Source organism: Exophiala aquamarina, assembly GCF_000709125.1.
Source record: "Exophiala aquamarina CBS 119918 chromosome Unknown aczIA-supercont1.2, whole genome shotgun sequence".
Taxonomy (NCBI): Eukaryota; Fungi; Ascomycota; class Eurotiomycetes; order Chaetothyriales; family Herpotrichiellaceae; genus Exophiala; species Exophiala aquamarina.
In genome coordinates this window covers 3,659,888-3,682,462 of record NW_013550586.1, presented here as the reverse complement: position 1 = coordinate 3,682,462, position 22,575 = coordinate 3,659,888, and the positions used below count along the sequence as shown (strand labels likewise).

General features: G+C 50.0%; 7 protein-coding genes across 7 annotated transcripts; 1 reads left to right on the top strand and 6 right to left on the bottom strand.

The window, feature by feature from the left end:
* Window positions 1-98: 98 nt before the first annotated feature.
* On the bottom strand, window positions 99-1,661 carry A1O9_03141 (uncharacterized protein; the record flags this gene model as incomplete). Its single annotated transcript, XM_013408709.1, has 1 exon — window positions 99-1,661. One exon carries the CDS (start codon window positions 1,659-1,661, stop codon window positions 99-101), a length of 1,563 nt encoding a protein of 520 aa, XP_013264163.1.
* Window positions 1,662-2,640: 979 nt separating this feature from the next.
* Window positions 2,641-3,516, top strand: A1O9_03140 (uncharacterized protein; the record flags this gene model as incomplete). The annotated part of the gene is made up of 3 exons (XM_013408708.1): window positions 2,641-2,861; window positions 2,923-3,140; window positions 3,209-3,516. 3 exons carry the CDS (start codon window positions 2,641-2,643, stop codon window positions 3,514-3,516), a joined length of 747 nt encoding a protein of 248 aa, XP_013264162.1.
* Window positions 3,517-4,271: 755 nt separating this feature from the next.
* A1O9_03139 (uncharacterized protein) lies at window positions 4,272-6,215 on the bottom strand (the record flags this gene model as incomplete). Its single annotated transcript, XM_013408707.1, has 1 exon — window positions 4,272-6,215. The coding sequence occupies one exon, from the start codon at window positions 6,213-6,215 to the stop codon at window positions 4,272-4,274; it is 1,944 nt and encodes a 647-aa protein (XP_013264161.1).
* Window positions 6,216-7,086: 871 nt separating this feature from the next.
* Window positions 7,087-8,838, bottom strand: A1O9_03138 (uncharacterized protein; the record flags this gene model as incomplete). The annotated part of the gene is made up of 4 exons (XM_013408706.1): window positions 7,087-7,532; window positions 7,599-7,855; window positions 7,908-8,654; window positions 8,705-8,838. 4 exons carry the CDS (start codon window positions 8,836-8,838, stop codon window positions 7,087-7,089), a joined length of 1,584 nt encoding a protein of 527 aa, XP_013264160.1.
* A 6,278-nt stretch (window positions 8,839-15,116) lies between these two features.
* Window positions 15,117-16,134, bottom strand: A1O9_03137 (3-hydroxybutyrate dehydrogenase; the record flags this gene model as incomplete). The annotated part of the gene is made up of 2 exons (XM_013408705.1): window positions 15,117-16,024; window positions 16,083-16,134. 2 exons carry the CDS (start codon window positions 16,132-16,134, stop codon window positions 15,117-15,119), a joined length of 960 nt encoding a protein of 319 aa, XP_013264159.1.
* Window positions 16,135-16,980: 846 nt separating this feature from the next.
* A1O9_03136 (uncharacterized protein) lies at window positions 16,981-17,875 on the bottom strand (the record flags this gene model as incomplete). The annotated part of the gene is made up of 2 exons (XM_013408704.1): window positions 16,981-17,646; window positions 17,708-17,875. The coding sequence occupies 2 exons, from the start codon at window positions 17,873-17,875 to the stop codon at window positions 16,981-16,983; spliced, it is 834 nt and encodes a 277-aa protein (XP_013264158.1).
* Window positions 17,876-20,247: 2,372 nt separating this feature from the next.
* Window positions 20,248-21,614, bottom strand: A1O9_03135 (uncharacterized protein; the record flags this gene model as incomplete). Its single annotated transcript, XM_013408703.1, has 5 exons — window positions 20,248-20,435; window positions 20,492-20,687; window positions 20,876-20,988; window positions 21,047-21,167; window positions 21,372-21,614. 5 exons carry the CDS (start codon window positions 21,612-21,614, stop codon window positions 20,248-20,250), a joined length of 861 nt encoding a protein of 286 aa, XP_013264157.1.
* Between the last annotated feature and the right edge of the window lie 961 nt (window positions 21,615-22,575).

Sequence of the window (22,575 nt, the reverse complement as noted above, 5' to 3'; positions counted from 1 at the left end):
ATTATGCCCCGTGACATCTAGCTCTGAGCATTTCGTAGCGTAGTCTAGTGTCTTCGTGATCGGTGACTTCCATATCTCTGTCCCCAGTTGAAATTGCTTCAATGAGCGGCGAGAAACACTGAGTTTGTGACTAAGCAAGTCACCATGACAATCATGCCATAGATCGCAAGCGCAAGACTTAGCCTTCTCAACAATTTCCGCCGGAAGTTTCTCGTTCTCTTCAATATACTCGCACCACTGACACTCAAAAATCCTGAATTTGCGAGTAATGTCTGACTCTCGCGCAGGTTTTCATTGTTTTCATCTTCGTCATCCCCGTCATCTGATTTTCGTCCCCCTTCATCACCGTACTCATAATCGTCTTCTTCCTTCAAAAGTTGTTGATGAAGGGGTGAGTCGGGTGAGGAGATCTTGTAATAAAACAACCCCGGGAGAATAAACGAAATGGAAGTACTGCCTGTAGAGCCGACGTATGCCAGGACTTTATCAAGACTGGATACCGTCATTGCCACCAGGTAGCTCAGAATAATGATCAGTGTCGTTATAGCAGCAAACCGCGTCTCGCCCATTTCCGTATTGCGCTGCCGACTTGGTTGGAGGAGGGGAATATTGCGTGGTGGACTCGATTCCAAAGAGGGTGTCCCAGATGTAGAGCGAAGCTTTGCCTTGAGCTTGTCACTCGGTCGCCATTTGAGGACTGCATCGACACTGGCACGGCATGGATGAACCTGCAGAGGATACGAAAACATGACAAGAATAACAATCATGGCCTGTCCGATGGTTGTGGCTGGCATAGGGGCATAGTTTTCGACGATGTTACCCGAAACCTCGTTACCAAAAGAGAGATACCCGGTAATTGCGACGAGGACGTAAATTGATGCAGCAGTTCCAATGGAAGCTGTGGCCACTCCAGCTGTTCTGAAGTGAGAATTGTCTTTAATCTCATTTAGAATGCTGAACATGTTCTGATGGCAGGTATAGGCGAAGACGATGACAGGAAAAGAGGATAGCGCGGGCACTATACCGGCCCATTTGAAGACTCGTAATGGCGTTTTATATCCCTCTTCAGGGAGCGTGTCGTGTGCCGCAAAATGATAGACGACCAAGATGACCAAATAACCAATTGATATCAGCGCAATCACCGACGTATATTTTAAAGAGTCCAAGCGGCGCAAGAAGGAGAAGGGGATCACGACCAGCATGAAAGCGGTCACCCAGAAATGTCGATCGAACATAAAAGGAGCAAGACTGTCTTCGTCGGCGAAACCCCGAACCACTTTGGGCATCAAGTCTCCAATGATGATCAGATAACTGACACCAACCCCAAAGCATTTGATGGAAATAGCTGCGTCGAATATCACTGCCGCATTAGGGTAGGTAATCTGAGAAAGGGCGAAGAAACTGGAGGAGCCGCGCTCAAGGTAGGCGGCGCAGCGTGTTTGTAGGTATAGCCCAAAGCCAGCTGTTAAGCCAGCCCATAGTATAACGATGGTTCCCAACAGTATACCCATATGCGACATAGCAAGGGGCATAGCTAGGACTCCCGCGCCAACGATTGTGTTCAAGAGATTGATGACACTGCTGGCCCATGATGCCTGACCGACGGTTCCGATGAGAGCGCGTTTATTTCGAGTAGAAGTATGAGGCTGTCTAATAACCATTGTTAGCGATATACCTGCCAACCTTTGAATGGCACGTACCGTCGGACTCGTGAATTTGGCCGGCTAGATGATGAACCGGATGCCATGTTGGAAAGTGAATCAAGGAGATCCCAATGGCAGTTGTGTGGTATGTGGCTAAGGGCGCTGCTGTATCATGACTTCCTCGTAACGACTACATGCAGAATTAAAATAAGAATGGGTATATGCGAACAAATTCGATGAGAGGAGATGGGATGAGATGGGTGATGAATGAGAAACAAGTCACCAGAATGTTGAAGAGCAATTCGCAGTCAGACTGGAGAATGGAGAATTTCGGTGGTCAAACATAATTACTGTAGGTCACACGGCAAGCGCAGGGCAGGGCAGGGGAAGAGCTGAACGGAAGGAGCCTCCCGGCCCCCAGCACGAGCCCAGAGCCACCTGCCCTGCACGTACAACTTTTCCGACTTGCCACCTATCCACATTAGGATATTTCGATTGCTGGTTTACTACTCCGTATAGCAAGTCGGCATCTTAATTATTTTTTTCGTTATTCTAGTTGTAACTTATAAGGTAGAAAAGTGCCAAGAAAAAGGAGCACCCACCTATCCGCGGAAGGGATAGCGCAGGACGGCCGTTTGAGAGGATAAAGGGTCCTGCATTTGGATTCTCAAGACGCATTGTGTTAAGCCGATCTTGAATCTGAAAAGTCCCGGGGCCTTTCGGATCTTACAACCCCGCTGAGGTTAATTGTCGGTAAAAGATAGAGCTCCGAGTGCTCATACTGAATCAGTTGGACGCCTAGGAGGGGCACCTCGAATACGTACTAGTCCTTACGGTAGACGGCGGAACTACGAATTGGAGGGGTCATGAAGGAAGCTGCCAAAAACCTAAATACCTTCGTTTTCTTTACCCATGAGCCTAGTCTGCGGTGAAAGGGCCTACTTTAAAATTTGAGACCGGTTTGACCACGCAGGGATCTTATCTTCATAGCGTCAAGATGGCATTGTCAAAATGTTGCATATCAGGCTTCAACTGGGATGGTAAGCCGACCGGAAAGGAAATCGAGCTTGCCGGCTTCAACACGTACGTGACCGGATCGAATAAAGAAGCAGCTGTGCTGTATATCCACGATATCTTTGGCTGGACGTTTACAAATGCTCGCCTATTAGCAGACCACTATGCCAACGAGGCTGGAGTGACTGTTTATATTCCTGACTTGTGAGTCTTACCAATGCCATTTGACGGACCCTGGGATAGGGGTGACTAACTCTATCAATAGCTTTAGCGGTGAAGTAGTCACACCAGAGACACTGGACAGCCCCGAGAAACAGGCCGCCTTCGACTTTGGTGCGTTTCTTGGTCGTCACGGCAAGGATAAACGCGGTCCAGAGATCTTCGCAGCCGCCAAAGCATTGAAGCAGAACATCGGATACAAGAAACTCGGTGCTATTGGGTTCTGTTATGGCGGTTGGGGAACCTTGCAGCTTGCTGGGAAAGGTTAGTTTCACACCAGACCACAGATGAGTCGCCATTTACGAGAGCAGAATATTGACCTGCCGATCTAGGGAACAACCTCATCGATGCTGCCATTATTGCTCATCCAGGCATGCTGGAAGAATCTGAGATTGATGCCATTTCGGTTCCAATCCAGATCATCGCTCCCGAGAACGACTTTACTTACTCGCAAGAATTGAAAGACTACTCAAACAAAGTTATTCCCACCCTTGGTGTCGAATATGACTATCAGTACTTCCCAGGCTTGGAGCACGGCTTCGCCACTCGGGGGGATCCAAACAACCTGGTCCAGAAGAAGGGTCTGGAGCGCGCGAAGAATGCCGCTGTACATTGGCTCCAGCAGCATTTAGGTGTATAGAAGTCTTCTAGGGGGTAGAGGCCAGCCTTATACTCATCCGTTGATAGTCAAGAAAAACCCCTTATCCCTCAATAGGTAGCTGGTCTATCGCCATAAAAGCGTTGCAGAAAGCGTAGTAAGTAGATGGTCTTGAGCTCTTCCATCGCCAGATCTTTGAGCACCCCCATCTACTCCCTTTAGTAGTATTGCTTAACTAAATACAGCATCCTCTACTAGTACTTAATACCGTTGATGATAAAGTGTTAGGCACTCTATAACTAAAATAGTACTAAGTATTAACAGCTGCATATTTTAAGATATTGTCGGGTGAGAAGGAGGAGCTAATGTTCCGTAGAAATACTAGAACTCTACACTAGGGTCTAACAGTCGGGCTAGGGTTGCACTGCTGAGCACAATTGGATACTATGTATGTCATCCAACAAGGATAAGCCTGGCGAGGGTCATGAGTAAGAGCAACTGCTTGAAGGTTAATCAGGACATGTGCATATAGTCTATCACTGGAACACACAAGTGAGAACAATCCTTCGCAAACGAATCATTCTCTGCGGACTATGCCGCTAGAATACTAATAGTCAATTGCGAAATCGACATTTTTTCACAAGAAAACTCGTTGACTCGGTGAGATCGAGGTTATTATGCATCAGGGAACGACATCGATCGACACTAACAGGCAAAGAATTCAGGAAGAACTCGTAATGGATTACAGCCATGGCAACCTTTCAGACCTTGATCCCCTTAGCTGATTGCTTTCAGAATCAAGGCAGCTTGTCTCCCTCCGTTTCTCCCGTCACAACCTCAACAGAATCGTGCCAGATATCTTGTCCTTCATCAGGAGAGTCATCTTCGCTGTCCATCTGCATGGAATCGTTGATAGCGCTCAGCAACTCAAGATGTCTGTCTTTGCCAAATGCCAGTGCCAGTTGCAAAGACGAGCATCGGCTGCCTCGAAGGCTCTCTAGATTATCCTCCGTGATGAGCTCCGTCTGCGCATGCGGGTTTGCTCCAAGCTCAAGCAAGCTCCTGATGATTTGCCTGTGACCTCGATTGAATTGGATTGATGCAATTGCTATATGTAACAAGGACCACCCTCGCGAATCGTGCAAGTCGCGAGCCGGGTTAACACCGTATTTCTGAGTATATGCCGGAAATAGCACTAGGAAATTGTCATGTACGCCGTAGTCCACGACGTTATGTATAGTCGTCCAACCCAGATTTCCTATGGGCTGGAAAGGATCCACACCTGCTGCCATCAGTAACTCAAGATCCGATGGTTTGCCGAATATCGACGCACGATGGATTAGTCCCCAACTATGAGCATCGATGATGCCTTGGTGGAGGAATGAAAAATCACCCTCGTTACGCAACAAGTTGATAAGATCTGAAGATAATGGATGCCGCTCCTCAGTGCCAGGCCACAAGTAAAATAATGCGGACCAGCCGTGCATTGTTAAGTGGTGATAAGAAGCTCCACGCTGTATTAACAGTCTGCAGATATCCAAGTGTCGGTGTTTTATTGCCCAACAGAGTGCAGATGTGTGTTTCTGTCCAAACGGTTCATTCACATCCGCGCCACTCTCAAGCAGTACCTTGACGGCTGATATGTGACCATTTTCGATTGCTCGAGAGAGAGGGGTCTCGCCTTTGTCAGTCATATCGATTGGGGAAGCCAGTCCACATTGGAGCAATGCACGTATCTTGGATATGTCGCCATCACTACATGCTGTCATGAATGGACTGTCTGTCGGTATGAGCGATGTCAGGGTGATCGTGGCCGGAAAGGGAAATCTAAAACCTGTGTTCCAAGCTCGCGACTGTAATATGAGGTTGATTTTGAGACTGATTCGGGCGAGAAAATCCAGTTGGACAGAGCATACATAGGCGTTGCGGTGAAACAGGCCAGCAGACGCACTCATCAAAGTAAGATTGCACAAGTCCCAGAAATAGTTGCTTGTCACTGACCAAGGTCTTCTCGGCACGCTGTGACGATGGTCGATTGCCATCGCAGAGTCTCCTTCACATACAGACGTTCGTTCGAAAGTGTCTTCTGGTACCGTTGGTTCGCATGTTTGTCTACGTTCCAAAATTGCTATTGGGTTCGATCCCAGCTGCTCGTCTCTCTCAAGATGTCGCAAAGAGGTACATTCATCGCCATGAGAGGTATTGAGGGTTGGCGCCGACCTGGTCAGCCATTGAATAAGGTGCAAGGCAGTATTGATGGAATTTTCTGTTCGCATCACTTCGGTCATCAATTCACCGTAAGTAATCCGATCCAGTAAAACCCAGCGGATGCGATTTCTCTTGCGTGATTTTGTGATTGCCTTAGGAAGGCGGTTCTGGATGACGGCAATAGATTTTATCCCATTGACAATAGTCTCTTTGAGGTTGTCCCGGAGTCTGGATTGTGGTTCATCCGTGGACAAGAGGTCTTCGTCTACTTTCTGGAGCAGGTCGAGATTGATAGAAAGTTGTTCAATCCGCAAGCCTGCAAGTTCCAGCTCATCTCGGGCGTGTTTGAACTGATGGTGAAGATCTAGCAATTTGTCCGTAATCCCAACAAATGCTGTGAGTGAGACACCTGCGCTAGCAAGCTCCATCCCTTCATAATTTCCTTCCCCGAGCAAATGGCAGTATTCTGTTGCGTTGGCGGACTCCCAGCAGGAAAGTAAAGCTTCAGCGATCCCACTAGGATCGGTGGGCATACTTCAAGTCTTAGAGAGTCGAGCGAAAGATTTAGCCTCGAGTTTGCCCAAAGGCGTCTTTTGCTACCGGGCGCAACTGTTGTCAAGCATCCTTGAATGACTAGCAATTTGGGCGTAGAAAATGCCTTGTCTGAGGGCTTGAATCGAGCACTAAGTTAGGGCAGTGAGCATGATGCATGGAGTATTGGAATGGGCAGTGCTCGTGCAATGGCCTGGGTTTTGCAGGAAGGCGACCAATAGAGGGATTTGTTGGCGTGTTGGGCAGCGACCAATGTCTTGCAGAAACGACTGGACCGTTGGTTAGCTCATGGTTCAAGCACCCGCAGCCCTGTCCGGAATGAGAGGCGTCCCAGTATCCATGCATCTGGAAATTCTCCAACCCAAAACCCATGAAAGAGGCACCATCAGAAATAGCTTCGATTTTATTTGATGTCATTCCGGGATCCACGCATGGGCGAAGTGATGACAAGGAATATTTGCAATGGTCAGCCGGCATGATGCACATTGTCCATGAGAACGAACGAGGTATCAAAGCATGAATTGACCCTAAGGAGTGGTTTGCAGAGGCAGATATGCTTGGATGCAGGGGCGTCTCAGCTGAATAGCACGATAACCTAAACCAATACTTGGAATCTCCATGACCCATGCTTGCGCCTATTTCTGCTCACTTAACAAGCGACGGGCGGAAACCAAGTGGTCGAAATCGACTTTCTTGCGTCGTTGGGAGTCCGAAGACCAGCCACTCGAAGCTCGACAGGTGCCGACAGACCTGGTCAGGTACAATCAGAACTAAGTAAGAAGGGGGTTCAGCATATCGAGAAGCTCTTTGATATCTGTGAAGAGGACTTGGGTCATGTGCGGTACCAAGTCACTACCATGAACTGGGATGCCAGCTAGAGAATTGTGTGAGCAACAGAGCGTCCGCTGCGTCGCAGCCCAGAGGTTCGAATGGCTGCTCGAGACCTGGAATCAGTGCGTCGAAATCGGCCTGGCTTTGCAATACTGAGTATGCATGATGTGAAAAGTTCAGACCGCCCATGTGGAGTGGTGTTGAAGTGGCCAGTTGCACTGCCTTCTGTGTTGAGGGACAATGCAAATCTGAGTGAACTGAATGCCTCATGCAGTCAGATCCCAGAGTTGAAAATGCTTCAAGGATCGTAGAATTGTGGATCTCCTCCAGGCGTGCTTTGGTAGCGCCATCCATAATCATAGATGTGTTCAATTTCTCACTGAAAATGAGTTGCAACTGGCCGTGGAGTTGTTGCATCAAGAGCGCAAGCAACTCATCAATGCTCGCGAAACTGCTGTTGCCCGCATCTGAGTTCCGTTAGAAAGCTGATTTTGAAGAGAGCAACACAAACAGGAATGTCGACTACCACTTACAGGGCGAGATCGGTCCAGGGTGTGTTGGGAACAAGACTCCAAAGATTGCAAACCATGCTTCTTCTGGGCGTCGGTTGCTCACCAAAAGCCTGATGAGTCGGTTTTCCTCGGGTGACATGCTATCGCGGAAAGGGTTAACTTTCCTGGGCTTGTCGCATTTAGCCTTGTGAGAGCTCAGCTGACTAGCATCGAGAAAAACTTCAAAACAGCGCTGGCAAAAATGATCTGGGTAGACATGAACCTTGAATAGATGATGCCTGGACGTCAAGATTAGTATGAGGGAGACCGCTGTGGAGCAGTGAAATATACATCAATGAAGAGATCGTCTGCAGTTTAATTGCTGAACACTTGGTTTCAACTCTTCTTGAAGGCGAGATACGGTTGTTGGTGCTGGCTGCGTAAGGACACGCAAAGAATTTCTGTTGATGCTCGCACGCAGCATCAGTAGCAACACCAGGACTGCCAAGAGTACGGCGTAGCCGCCTAATAAATCCATCAGAACCACAGTCTAGACTTGGGACAGTATCAAACCACGGCTCGGGCAAGTCTAATTCTGCTGGTTTGGGTCCAAAGAACGACCAGTCGGAAGAGGAAAAGTGCGATCCAAGGGAAAAGTCCAGCTCGTAGAAAGAGGACTCTAGCGGATGGCACGGCTCGGCAAGTTGCAAGGCTGGCAGCACCTGTGAAGATTCATCAGTGCTGCCTGGATTGCCAGACCAGTCGACGTGATCATTGCCGATCGGAGTAAGGGGTAGGCATGATTGCGAGTCAGCTGTATCTCCTTGTACATACCGCTGGATGGTTGGATTCTCTCCAAGATAGTCGCTTTGTCTAGATGCGTAGCGGCGCCTCCGATAGCGCTTGATTTGTGACAGGCGGACATTTTTCGATTGTCCATTGACATTGACTCGAAAATCCAACAGCTTGTCCGACTGTCGCTTGGAAATCAATGCTGGGCTCTCCTTGCTCACTATGTGGAGGATGTGAGCCATCTCTTCATTTGTGCAGTTCTTCCTCATTCCCCATTCCTTAATCTTCCGTTTGAGCGATGCAGGTCTAGATGAAGTAAGAAAGGTTCAGCATGAGATGCGGTCCAAGGAACGCACGAAATTCGAATCTCGGACTCGCGTGAAAGAACTTCGAGGACTTGATGAAGTGTCATGTGTTCGGAGATGTACAAGTGGTAGATTATCGGCTTCAGTGCCACCCACTGAGATTTGGTGCGAGGTAAAGGCGGCATTGTTAGGTCCGAATGGAGGTCTTCGCGTCAAGGTAAACCACGGGAGTTGAAGAAAGGTTGACTTGCACGGCCGATGAGCGCACTGCCGTGGTGAGAAGAGGTCGAAGATGAACAAGGAGCGCAGTTGAGTTTTAAGCTGACCGCCAGCGGCACTCGCTACTCGTGCTCGTGATCGGACTCCACAACTTGAACTTGACGCCGATTGCCAACCAGCCTGTTGACACTTGCACTTGCGCCTGCGCCTGCGCCTGCACCTGCACTGGCACTGGCATCTGCCCAACCACTGCACCAGTGACTCCTGGCATCAGCTGGCATCAGCTGGCATCAGTAACCCTGGAAGGTGCCACTAACATCGCCATCCACCTGAACCCCTCACCTCAATGCCTCCCGAGTCCGAGTCTTGTTCACCAAGCAAATTCCCGTCCGTCCCTTCGGGCTCTGGCTGCCGTGGTGGTGTATTACTAGTAGCACTTTCATAACATGCCTGGAAAGTTCTCAGCCACCAGGCCCAGGAGCTGCTAGTGCCGGGATCTCGTAACCCTGGCTTGCGGGCATGCAGTGCAGTGGTCAAGAAGCACTTGCATTGAATTCTTTTCGAATCCTGCCCGCCCAAGATGGGCAGCATTACCAGTGCGAGACAAGATGCCCTCCCACGGTCCACGGTGAAGAACTCAAGTCTCCAGCACAGTGACTGCTGGAAGTCCAGTCCCAGAGCAGAGCATCTGCGGTGCGCAGCCCATCGAGCAAACGGCCAACCCAAGTTACAAGGACTTGGACGGGAGCAAATCGTACTAGCAGTATTGCAACACACGCACTCACTACCCGTACCTACCGTGTCGGTATCGGTCATGCAATTCGTTTGGTGTTCAAGTCGTTGTTTCTGTACCATGGAACTTCTCTCGTGTCTCCTGGCAGGCGATGGTTTGGTTTCAACCAACATGAACCTCAACCTCGACGGCCACCACTGGTATGTATTAGGTCCTTGATAGTGGGAGAACTCACCGTTGTTACTAGTAGCTGGTGTTTTGGGTGGCCGGCCGCCTCGTTCCAGGTCGGTGCGACTATCGTGAGCGAGACGTCGCAATGTAGCGTCTTGTCCATCCTACCCATCCGCTCCATATCCGAGTGCGAACCCACTCCCTCCAAGTCTATCCTGCCACACCGATCGCACCGTCTCTGATGAATTTCTCAATTTCTCCACTACCGTTAGCCAGCCACTCCTCTCAAAATCTCGGTGTCCTTCTCCCTTAACGAGCACGCTGTCCAACCAACATGATTGCATTATCCCACACTCTCTGGCCTTCTTCCAACATACCAGATCCCTCGCCGACGATTCCAACACCAATCGCCCTAACTTGCACAGTTAGCATTCCAAACATGGCTTTCAAGCCGGGGTGCAATGGACTTACGGCACGCCCCTCCCGCCGGTACATCAACTGTACGCAAAGTGTCCTAGTTCCCTCATGTAGCATTGACCACTTGCGTCCAGATTCGGACACATTTGATCCTATCCAAATCCACCATGGAGTGCCTCCAGTCGGTGTGAAGTCACCATCCAGAGAGCGTATGAACACATTCCTTGTCGGATTCTTCTGGTGTGAAAAGCCTTGAGTGGCTCATCCACGCCATGTCCGCAACCTTGTTAGAGATCGAAAGCTGATGTACACGACGTAATTAGGTAACAGGATATTCTCCCTTCAAGAACGAGCCGACACGGTCGGTCAGATCAAGTCGGATCCGACTAGGACTTCGCCCTCCCCTACAAAGCCTCTCGAGCCCATCAAGGACGGGCCGAAGCCCAGAGGATCCTGAGTCCACAGCGCAATACCTTCCCAAAGTAACCGACAAGAAGCTGGACTGGTCCCATGTCGGACTGTGGTATGGAGTCACTATCGAACACATTGTGCAGCATGGCAGGATGAAGGTTAGCTGAGGGGATCGGAAAAAGTCGCAGTCACCAAAAGGCGAAGAAACGCCACCCTTGCACTTAGGAGGCAATGACACAATAGAGCACGGGCGCAGGCTGTATCACTGTCACTTGTCAGGCGTCGGTATGTTGGCCTATGTACCATCGCTGGGTGAGTGAAGCACTCTCATGACTTGCTTCGTTGGAGACGACCCTCCATAGTACCAATCAGAATCACCCTGATCATATCAAGCTCCACTATCTTTTTCATATCTTGTTTGTCGACTCTGGAGTCCAATAGCGTGAGAAGGAGCCGCAAGATGAGTCTCATCGCGAGCTCAGGTAGTTGGAGACTTGTGAAAGCATATGATCCCTACTTAGGCAGGCAAAGCGAAGGCTGGATGGCTGGATGGCTGGGCTGCCATTGGTGAATGGTTTGGTGGGATTTCCTGGTGAGCTGGGTCGTAGCCGCAGCCCTGTCGTTCGGACATCCAACGCATCAACGCATGGCAGAGTCCGAATAGAGTGGGCAGATGAGATAGATGGATGGTGCTTGTTGAGGAGCAGGCGGGCACAGGCACTGTGCAGATAGCAACGACGATACTGAGTCCAGATTTGTGGTCAAGAAGCCTTCCCTCGGCTTCCCGGAAGGCTGCTCGGTAGAAATGTTGAAAAAGGAGAGAAGATGCGCGAAGCTGGTGCAGAGGAAGCTTGAAGAACCGGAAAGAGGACGGAAGCTCTAAGACGCTGGAACCGAGTTTATTTCAGGAATCGTCGCCCTGCATCGAGGTGCCGATATATCCATCGACTGCGACCCCGTCTGGACTGGGCGGAGACCAGCACGACATACCGTCAAGGTGGACTTATGTAGACCCATTTCAGAATTAGCTGGGCGGAAACCGTCGTCCATGGCTATTACGAGAAACTACGAGTCGAGCCCAAAGGATTTTGAATGAATCGACGTTGGAAGCAGGTATCCGTCGGGTCGTGATTGCTCGCACGGGCCATTTGCATACCACACTTCTCTGTCCAACTCCACGGCTCACCTGCATCCATGTCTATCATTTTATGCGATGCCAAAATCCACCTTATTTGAAATGCTCACTAATGCGTAAGGTTGTTTGGATGGATCAGACTCCACCAGCACGCACCATCAAACCACGCACGCCGCCTGTCCTCAGTATCAGATGGACTGCAACTGACAACCTAACGAGCACCTCGACGCATCTAGATGGCGCGACTATGAGGTGCTCCATATCACCAAGGAGTCCACGGTGAGTGTTGAGCGTATCTACTAGCCACTGTCCCGGTACACATCATCACCGGCCCTAAATCTCTTCTCGGTCTAGAATCAGCCGTTCCTTTGGCTGGAAAGCGGTAGTTCTGATCAGAAAGCAGATCCCATAAGTTGGAACCGAACCACATTGGTGCTCAATTTCATCTGGTCTTTGGCGTTCTCGTGGCTTGAGCATACGAGCAAATCGGTCCAAGCTCCTAATCATCAATATTGACTTGCACTCGCCGCCTGTCGGATTCTTGGTGGAGCCAGAAATCGTCACACTACTGTGAAGAGACAGACGTTCAATGTGTATGTACATATTCATGTTCGTCCTCCCCAACGCAGAACACGTGCAAGCCTGTGTTTGCGATTCGTCGGCGATTCGTCGGGTGTTCCCCACTCAAAGTTGTCTACTTGCAGTTATGGCAATCTTACCTCTCTCCCAGCACCTGGTACTTAGCAGTTCCTAAGAATAAGGCGGATGTGAACGGAAGCCCGGATTTGAAGTTTAATGAAGATCCACAAGGGTATTGACGTGGTTTTAAACAAGCGAGGGAAGGCCCGAAAAGGTGCCGACTCGTCACCAACGGGCGGCAGGCCAACTTGTAAAACGGGGTTGATGGCAAAAATTTCAATTCTGTGCAGCGAAAAGCACAAAAGGCTCAGCTGAAGTCCTCGTACTGCTCCTGGCAAACGGGCACGGACTGCCGGGACCCTTGTTGAACGACAAAAGGCTCAACCTTAGCTGACCAATAGAAGTTAAGCCAACGGACAAGCGGCCCGATTCGGACAAAGCCACCAAGGAGATGTTAAGATTCCTCCGAGTGTACCGCTTGGTGATGCTGAAAACGAAACGAAACTCTGACTCCAACACCATAAAGTCGTGGCCATTACCATCACTCCCCCGCCTACGGAGTAGTAACTTGCTCAAGTTCCAACGCAAATGATCGGCAGGTAAACTCGGCATGCATCGTTCTACCATTGTGTCTGAAACGGAGTGAATTCTAGCTTCCATGGAGGCCCATGTGAAAGCCAACGCTGGAAGTAGGGCACTCAGGCCGGGCTTGGGCGACTATCAATGGCAAACGTCAGGCCAAGGATGATCCAGAGAGCTCGCCACGTCGTCATCTCCCAATTTTCATGCTGCCACAAGATCAAGGAAAACTTCGGATGGGCTGCGTTCGACTTCCAGTCGAAAGCTCTAACGAGTAGGTTGCCGCTTGACCACCACATCCCAGGTCAAGTCTGCATGGCCCGCAGCCCAGGCCCCTTTACGATGGCAGCCTTACCGCTTGTATGCCGGTGTTGCAGAAGTGACCAGAGCCCAAGGGCGAATCTCTGCTCACTTCTGCCCTACCAGCAGCCTTTCTAGGACCCATGTGTGCCTGGTGCGCAGACCACCAGAATGGGCTGTTCTGCCAATTGTACGGCTCCTGTCGCGTATCCCTACGCGCAATTGTAAGGGGCAATCAGATAAACCCATCTAACACGAATCACCTGGAAGGCTTGGACTGGATGGCCTCGGTAGGCAATGTGTAAGTAAGGACAGTTCCTGCGAACATGCCCCGCGCGTCCGTCCCGTCAGTACCTGTGAATGAAATCTACAGACCGATCCCGGTTTCCTGGGTAAGCTCTAGGGAAAAGAAAGTAGATTGGTGACCTGTCTGAAGATCTCCGGCTAGCCACAATACAGTAAACTATATGTATGGTGATTTTTCGGAGCCGCCTCGCATCCTGACTCCCTAAGGAGAGAAGAGAGAGCGCGGAGAAGAGAACTGATGGAGAGAATTATAATCATAAGTCTTTAAATGGCAGATAGAAAGGGAGGGACAAGGTTGTCGATGATAGGCCTCCGTTGGACCCTGAAAATGCTAAGTAGGAGCCTTTTTGGGCTGTATCCTCTATACCTGTATATCACGGTCTCCTGTAGAATCCCTCAAAAAGGTTATTTTAGTTTTAAAAGTTTAGAAATAGATTCCTATTACATCCCTATTTGGGCTACTAAACTATTTAATTATTTCGGCACTTCCTGGGTTGACTTTAGATTCCTGAAGAGAGACTGCTTAAGGCGTTCGAGGAGTTTACTATACTTCGGTATTCTTAGGCTTTACTGTATCCTAGCGTCTACTTTAGGCTATTTTAGTTTTATTATAGGGTTCTCTTCGGGACTTCTAGTGTTAGATAGACCTTCCAGGGAAGAAAGGGAATGGTAGTCAATCGGTGCTTGAAAGCCTCCTTCCCCGACCGCGCCTATGGTTGATTATCTTGGCCCCGTCCTCGCCCTGCAGTCTTGGGCAAAGGATATACAGAGTAGCTTAGTATTAACTTACCGCCCTCAGGGAAGTAAACGGGGTCTCCCTCCCGTAATTATTACTCCTCCCCCACTCCTTCATGCTCGCCCGATGCTCTCGCGTGCTCCCTCACGTGCCCGATTAATGCGGCCATGCTCCCTTTCCCCAACGACGAATATGTTAATCGGTGTAGGTCAGTTCAGAGTGGATATAATCTATCTATATATTGTAGGCGCTGAATAGCTCAGCGCTGGAAGGGCCCCATCGGTCTTCCTGGCGTCACAAAAGTGACCCTTCCGAAGGCATAGTTTCAGCTTGCCGGTAGTCAGGTGGACAGGGAGGAGACTCGAGGTTGCAAGGTGCAATATTGGAAGTTCAAGACGGCAGAGGCGGGTAAGGAGATCGAGGTGATATTCGCAGAGGGTTCTGTGTCTTGCATGGTAAGATTGATCGACTGATTGGGTGAGTGAATGAGTGAGCGAAGCCGAGATTATCAGCCGCCACGTCAGCACCCAGTCAACGTGATTCTTCTTGCGCAAAAGGTGTTAAACTGGCGCCGAAATGTGTCGAAAATGGTTACCCAGGCACTGCGAGTCCTCTTTTTACCGATATAATTGATCTCTCCCTGGGCACTGTACACCCGCAGGTCAATACCTGCTGGTGGCATAACATCTGCCCCTCCAGTTTTGGGAGTTGTTTGAAGCCAGGGTCCCTCTTCATAATCTTTCCTGAGAATGGCCTGATCTATCGTCTGGGCTGAGCCGATATCACTCTACTGCTTAGTTGACTCCTTAGTGAGATATCATTGTCCCCATCCAGGTTGCAGCAAGGCTTGGACATCACTGTAAAAGCCAGCCACGTTACTAGCACTTCCTCCCGGCTCACCGCCAGCTAAGGGCCCAACATTGTTGAACATGGGAACGTCGCGCACTCTCCTCGTCAGCACCTCAAGACAAGACCCTCCGTGGATGGAAATAGCCTCGCCGTCCACTCCCGCCTCTCCTTCTGGGTACATAGCTATGCTTTGATCTTTGACACATGCCAGCATAACCTCCGCAACTTTTTCAGGAGTGACCCACGCGTCCTTTTCCCGGTCCACCGCCTTCAATTTCTCTGGGTGCTCGGTGAACAAAGGAGTCTTCACCACTCCAGGCTCTACCGCCGTGACTCGTATGCCGTGAGACTGTTCGAGTGACTCCATGCAACGCACCAGAGCTTGGACTCCATGCTTCGCTGCATGGTACATTGGAAATGGGAGCGAAGCAGTTTGTCCGGCAACGCTGGCGATATGGACAATGGACTTTGGGTTGGACGGACTCGCTGGTGGCGAAGAGCCGAGGAAATGCGAGATCGCAAGTTGGGTAACCCGGATTGGATGTGTTAAATTAATATCGATCGAGCGGTACCTGTCGCCGAACCGGTCATCCTTGGACTCAGCGCTTCCAGGCGGATGCCAGAAGTTCGACCAGGGAGGCTCAAACACTCCAGCGCCAGGGCAGACAATGTCGATGGAGCCGAATTGCTTCTCGGCAGCCTTGAACATGTTCTCGAGATCAGTCCACGAGGTGACGTCGGTCTTTTGGAACGCCGCCTTTGGTTTTGATTGATACTGATTAATCAGTGCTTGGGCCTCTGGCCGAAGGGCAATGTCTGCAAACAGGACATTCGCACCATGCCGAAGGAGTAGCCGCGCGAATTCCAGATTGATGCCTAATCGATCATTTCTGTTAGCAGTGTATGCAACAGAGCGATTTACAACCATTCGTACCTGAGCCCGCACCTGTTACAATTGCTGTCTTGCCCTGAGGATCTAGTGCCATTTTGTAGCGCCTCCGAATAAAGAGAAGATGTATCACTCGAGAAACAAAGAAACGGCCAGCACATGAGACCCTAATCATATACCTATTATATTGCACAGTGACAAAAAACCCGGTTGCATTGAAGCCGCACCCGAGGAAAACGTTTTCCTATGATTGGGTCTTCTTGTTGTCTAGGCCGAGTATTTTGTCCGGGGCCGAGGGTGACCGAGGGCGGCATCTCACATATCTTGCGGGGAAAGGCAAGGCCATGAAAGCAATCATCCATCGTACGGGTCGCCCTGAATTATTTCCTCCAGAGTTATACGGCTACAGTAGCATGTAGAAGTCCAGCCAAGCATTTACACCATACGAAGTAAAATTTCGTAAAGAGACATTGTCCTTCACTACGCCCCACCTGATCCTAATGCTTTTCTACGTTAGACGATTAAGCAAATTGAGAACACCAATCGAGTTTGAGGAGAGACAGTATCCGGGTGAAGAAGTACGTTGAGGATTATCGCTCTAGCCAAGCTCCATTACAAGCTTCTTTCGCAAGGCACCTATGAACTCGTGGGTCAGCACCCCCATAAGCCCTGACATACATCCAAATAGACATTCTTTGCCGGCCCTGATGTCCTGCGCCTGAGCCGCAGAACTGCATTATACAGTATGTTGAGAACGAATTTGAAACAATCGATCATATCCCTTGAAAAAGGAGTGAACTGTGTAAGCGCGTCCCCTGAGATAATCCTCGCAGGGTGATCCGAAGACACAGGGTAAGTAAGTGCAGGACTTCGCGTCACGAGGGGCTTCTTCTGCTCCAAACCTTTCGTAGCCTATTTCATAGTCGCTAAACCGGTGTCTGATCTAGTTGTTGTTCTGGCTGTTCAGAATTCGGAGGATGGCGAGGAACAGATTCAGGATATCGAGATAGAGACTGATGCTGGCGGCGATCTCTTCCTCAACGTGATAATGTCGCATCACCAACTGTGTGTCCACAAGGATGTAGCCACTGAAGATCAGTGCAGCAACCACGCCATAGACCAGCTCGATGGTCTTTCCGCCAGGAAAGAAAGCGGCCATGAATCCAAAAATGATGAGAACCCACAAGGCACCAAAAAGGTATGGCATCCAGCTTGTGAAGTCGTACTTGGTTTGACAAGCGAAAAGAGTCAGGCCAATGAAAATGCCGACCGTGAGGATCAATGCTTGTAGGACGATGCGGCTTTCGTAGAAAGATGTAATGACGCTGATACTGTATGCTTCAAGGCCTGTGAATCCAGCTAGGAAGAGCATGTTGGTTGGATATGATTTGCGTTTCCAATATGTGAGGAGCATGAAGCCAATCGCTCCGAACAGGGACACCCACATCATCCAACTATTTGACTGGATCCAGGTGCGATAGTCATCGGAGAAGAAAGATAGAGACGACAGGCCAGCCGTGAGAAGTAGTTGGACGGTCAGGATACTGTAGACCTTCCGGATGAAGGACATTCGGATGTCGAGAGTTGCTTCAGCGACCGAGCCACCAAACTGCTCATCCTCGTCAGTGCCAGCGTTGAAAGTTACAGAATCATGGGGAAATACTACGCACCTTGAAGTCATCAGGGAGGTTGTCGTCCTCAGAGCGGGGAGTTCCATAGCCTCCTTCATTCGTACTGGGACCCGCGGTCTGATAACTAGGTGGTGCTTGAGTGAAAGTTTGGGGCTCATCGAGAGAGTCGCGTTGCGGCGCGGGTTGATACTTGGTGGTGGAAGTCATAGCGAAAGAATGTATGAGTTGATGCGATGGGGTTCTTCTGAACCGAAAGATGGAACGCAAGAAGAGGAAGATAGGGAGTAGATGATCGGTAGAAAGCAGTGGCGTGGGACTGTGTCAGGCGGAAGTCGCAATATGTAAGTGAATGACCGCATGCCACTGGGGAGAAGGTTCCAGGACAAATCACGTGGAAAACCGATGATTTTTGTCACATGATATGCCCCTCCCCATATGGCGTTTGAGGAAGCCAACACGGCTTTGTTCCACCCCGCTTCTGAAGAAAGGACGACTCGAAGCGTAGGGGCACACAAATACAGGATTTGAGACTCGAGATCTCAGTTTTATGGTTGAAAAGTGGTACATTGCCAATTAATGAGCAAAAAAACAAATAAGCTTGCATGAACCGCGACTACATGTCTTGTAAGAGTTTTGCAACACTCGATTCTGTTTGATGGTACCAACCTCGAACGCGGGCCCTCAGTATGGGAAACTGAGATTCTACCCTTAAACTATTCATGCTAAGAATGTCCGTGTCGTCATTTCGACAAAGAATTACAGTATTTTCTCGTTGTACAAATATATACTCGCACATGTGACAGCCTCAATCCCGTGTAATGCAATAAATCCGGACGGTCTATGGTTTCGCTACCCTGGGTTGCTTCTCCAACTCTTCATACTAATTTTACATGAATGCAATCTTTTCTTGCTTAACTTCTGTAGTCCTGCAAATTCCCGGCCCTCTCCGTGCCTCAACGTGGCTATTTTCGACACCTGGCTGGCATTTGGCAGGGACTAGTCTTCTTTGCCTCAAGACGTCCTACCGACTGCGCTGCTTCATCGTCTTGTTATTTGTGAAGCTGGATCATCGACGGTGAAAGACACCAATCGTAGGTAGAATGTTTGACCCAGACAACCATTGAGGGCATGGCGATCTCTATGACCGATGCCATTGCCTTCACCTGTTTTCTCCTTGGCTTTGCTACTTAGGCAACCCTCCGGTTATGGTAAGTCACAGTGGTCATACCGAATTCCCGCGTCCATGTGTTTTGGCCCCTGGCAGAGGCCACAACCTCATCGGTCTTCGAGTAGCCAAGCCTTGGCTCAGCCATGTCAATGGTATCCAGGAATACAAAAGAGGCCAGCTGACTCGAATCTGCACTAGAAAACCGTACTACGACTTGGAAGCACTGGGCAATATGCTGCTGTATTACTTCTGTCGAACAGTCTCCTGAGTATTTCCTTGAAATGCCGCCAGACGACGTCTTCAACCTGTTAGTGGAGCCGTTGCAAGAACAACGGACTTGGAGACTGGGGTAATATAGTGTCTTTGGGAGAGCGATTCAGTATTACCAAGACGGATGAGAACACAAGTTAGTATCTAACAACCACTAACTCCAGGTGGACTTGAAACGAGCAAAGTGAGAGCGGAACACTATATACGGTGGTCAGAACTTCGCGTCCTTTCGTGAGGGTATTTCTGAGATCTTTCTCAGTCTCCTAGTTTCCTGGACTGGAAGTGGCTCTAGTGCTGGTCAAGAGAAGCTTGCCAAACAAGTCTGGACTGGAAGGCGAGGCCCAATCTTACACTTGTTCAATGTTGTGTACGTGATCACACAGCCTCGACACCTAGTCAGAGTGCAGCTATAGTTTGGTATCTAACGGGACGCAAAGATTTCTGAACAGCACAGGCAGAGGACCTTGCTAGCAATCAACTCTATCATGCGTTGAAGGAGAGGACTTTGAACCACTAGATTCCAATGATTGCTTCCAAGATACCATTGCCTGAATTCAGTATCGTTAAGCGAAGACAAATTCTATGTTGTTGGATTCAGTCTGTAGAATGAATTGTAGATTGGTTGGCCGCCGCAACGATGCTTGCAGGAACGACTCTCTATATAAATCTCTATACAATTGCGTTCTAGACCACATGCAAGGAGGCTCCGAGCACTCTGAGACGGCTTGTTTAACAACAGAGCAAGACAGGAGTTGTTAACGCAAGTTGTAAAACAGGCGCTGTTGGCGCTCAGGAAAGCCTTATTCCAATATATGTATCACTTAGTAACTCCACAGAGGCATAGGATACTACTGGTTGAGCAGATAACTGGTTTCCAGGTCAGGGCTCGTCTTCTCTAATCAAAGAAAACTCAACTCTTTCACAGATACATGAACGAAACGAGCTGTATCACTGGCACCATGTTCTATCAAGGGCTTGCACAGTTTAAAGACGTTGTCCAAAACCCTAGTGGACTCATTTATGATTGTGTTTCCGGAACGCAGCGACACAGCATCTTGAACTTCAAATCGTTTCAAGGGCCCGCTGGTATACGCCAGCCATTGGAAAATATGAGACCATATGTCCCTGTTTGTGCTGTCATTCAACGTTTTGAACCGCTCGAAGAGCTTGTTATAGCTAGTTTTAGAGTTAGCAGACGATAGCTCAAGTTTTCTGCGACTACCAAATCTTCCAGCCCCCGGGGGATTCTGTCGAGGGCCTGAAGCATTTGTTCCACTGTGTATGCATTTTCGATTGTTGAGACGACCAGACGGACCCAGAGGAACATGCCTTGTATTAACCTCAGCATGCCACCGACCAGCGTGTAACATGGTGTTTTTGCTTACCATCGGCCATGCTTAACAAGGTCTGCTCAATCCTGTCTATGACCTTCTTGTCAATGCTTTCTGTATCACAGAGGAGGGGGCTCTGTGCAATCGTGGCGTGAACAAAGGATGAAATAGCCGACTCGATGGCGACGCGCTCCTGGCTCAGGTCGATGCTAGACCTTGTGCGGAGCCGTCGAGAAATGGTGAGGAGATCCTAACTAGATATCAATACTTTGACTCAGGTTGTGTTTCGGCGCAGAGGAAGTACAGTATGGTAGTCTCCCTCGAGATTTGAAATTTCTCAATGATTTTTGAGCATAGGACGCTTTTGCATAGAGGAGAGCGCTTGCAGTATTAGCAAGCCAAATCCGTGCGCTGACACGACAATGCGCTTGAACATACCGGACCCTGGCTTTCCCTTGAGCCACAGAACACTGTGATCGGGACCTTGCTGAAACCAAGATTCAATCTTCGAATTGTCGTAAACCCAGTCACAACTTCCCTGATGGCATCGACTAACAAGATCATACAATTCATGCTCCTGATCTAACTTGGAAGTTTCGGGCCACGTACGCACATTGTGGCGTTCAATGATTGATTTTTCTTCGTCTTCCCTCTCTATCTCGTTGTGCCGTCGCTCACGCTCTTCCCGGGCCTTGATGAGCCGAGAAGCGATCTGCTCTTCACCTGCGAGCTGCCCATGCACCGTGAGATTGTCTAGGATGAGCCGCAACCGTCTGTCGAAACTATCCCATGCTGGGGGCAAAAGAAGAATCCATCCTGCATTTGAGTGGTCAGCCACGGGTCACCTGTCCTCATGTAGAACAACATGCTCACCACGCCTTCTAACGAAACGGCATGCTCAAGTGTGGAACTCCAATATATCGCTATAGATAACAGCCAGGGCTTGCTGGCAGTCGAGATGGGCTTTCAAGGCGTTGGATAAGTCCAAGGTCGGTAACTTCAGGCCGATTCGCTTGTAGGCTGCGAGCAACTGGTTTAAGACTGCTGCATCCTCGGCGGCGACCTGACGGCGCGGCAGGAACAAGACAGGTCGGACAGCACGATCTCTGACCATCATGTTCTGGCTGCGCTCGCTGAGTGCAAACTTCTCCTCCGCCAGATGGTCTTCCACTTTCATGTTCTCGACCCGTCGACGACCATCATCGTCGCCGTCGTTGGCATGTCAATGCCGACCAGCGCGTGGCACCTGAGCAGGCGTTAGCCATCAAACAAGTATGGGCTCCGCACCTGGTATCTGACTTCCTGTTACCCTCCCTTCAATCTTGAACCAGCCGCTGTCCTGGTTGCTAATCACGCTGGTGCCACTCGGTGACCCCGCGACGACCGCACCCGCACCCGCACCCGCACCCGCACCCGCACCAGCACCATCCTATCCGCCTTCCTCTCAGTCCCGTCTCCCCGGCCTATTCGAGCAGCACCCTGCGGCACGAGTACCTGCAACCTGGCTTGTGCGGTGGGAGCCAGTTGCTGACACCGCCCGTCACCCAATCTCCCCACGAACCTGATCCACGTCCTCGTAAAAGACAAAACCTTAACCCGACCGCGAACAGCCCCATTTTTGCGACCATCGAGCAAGGCCCTGAGGGTGTTCTACTCCAGCCGCCCACAGACCCTCTACCCTATGACAGCCTGGCGTCGATCTTTGTCGGTGAGCAGTCGCCGTCTCCAGACAGCAGGGCACACGGTCTGGGACAGAGTCATCCAAACCCCTTCGAGTATGCACCAGCATGGACCAAGGACTATGAAGACGATGCATTAAACTCCATTTTTGCAATCGAGGACTCCTCCGATGCAATTGCTGCAGCAGGAGCACTAGACTTCAACACCACGGAAAGAAGTCTGCTTTGGCATGGTGAGTTCCGCTTCCCCTCCCGCTCCCGCCAGTTTCTGGTTGGAGGGCGCGTGCTAAACATGTGTTTGCCTTATATTGGTAGCGGAGAGGGTATCCTAGTGACTCTCGTCTCCAACCCCCCATTGCCGACCACTCAGGCGAAGATTCATGTTCTCGAGGGCATGCAATTGGCTAGCGATGGCACGGTATACCTCCAGGCGGACAGATCGCCGGTCGGGTCATTGGC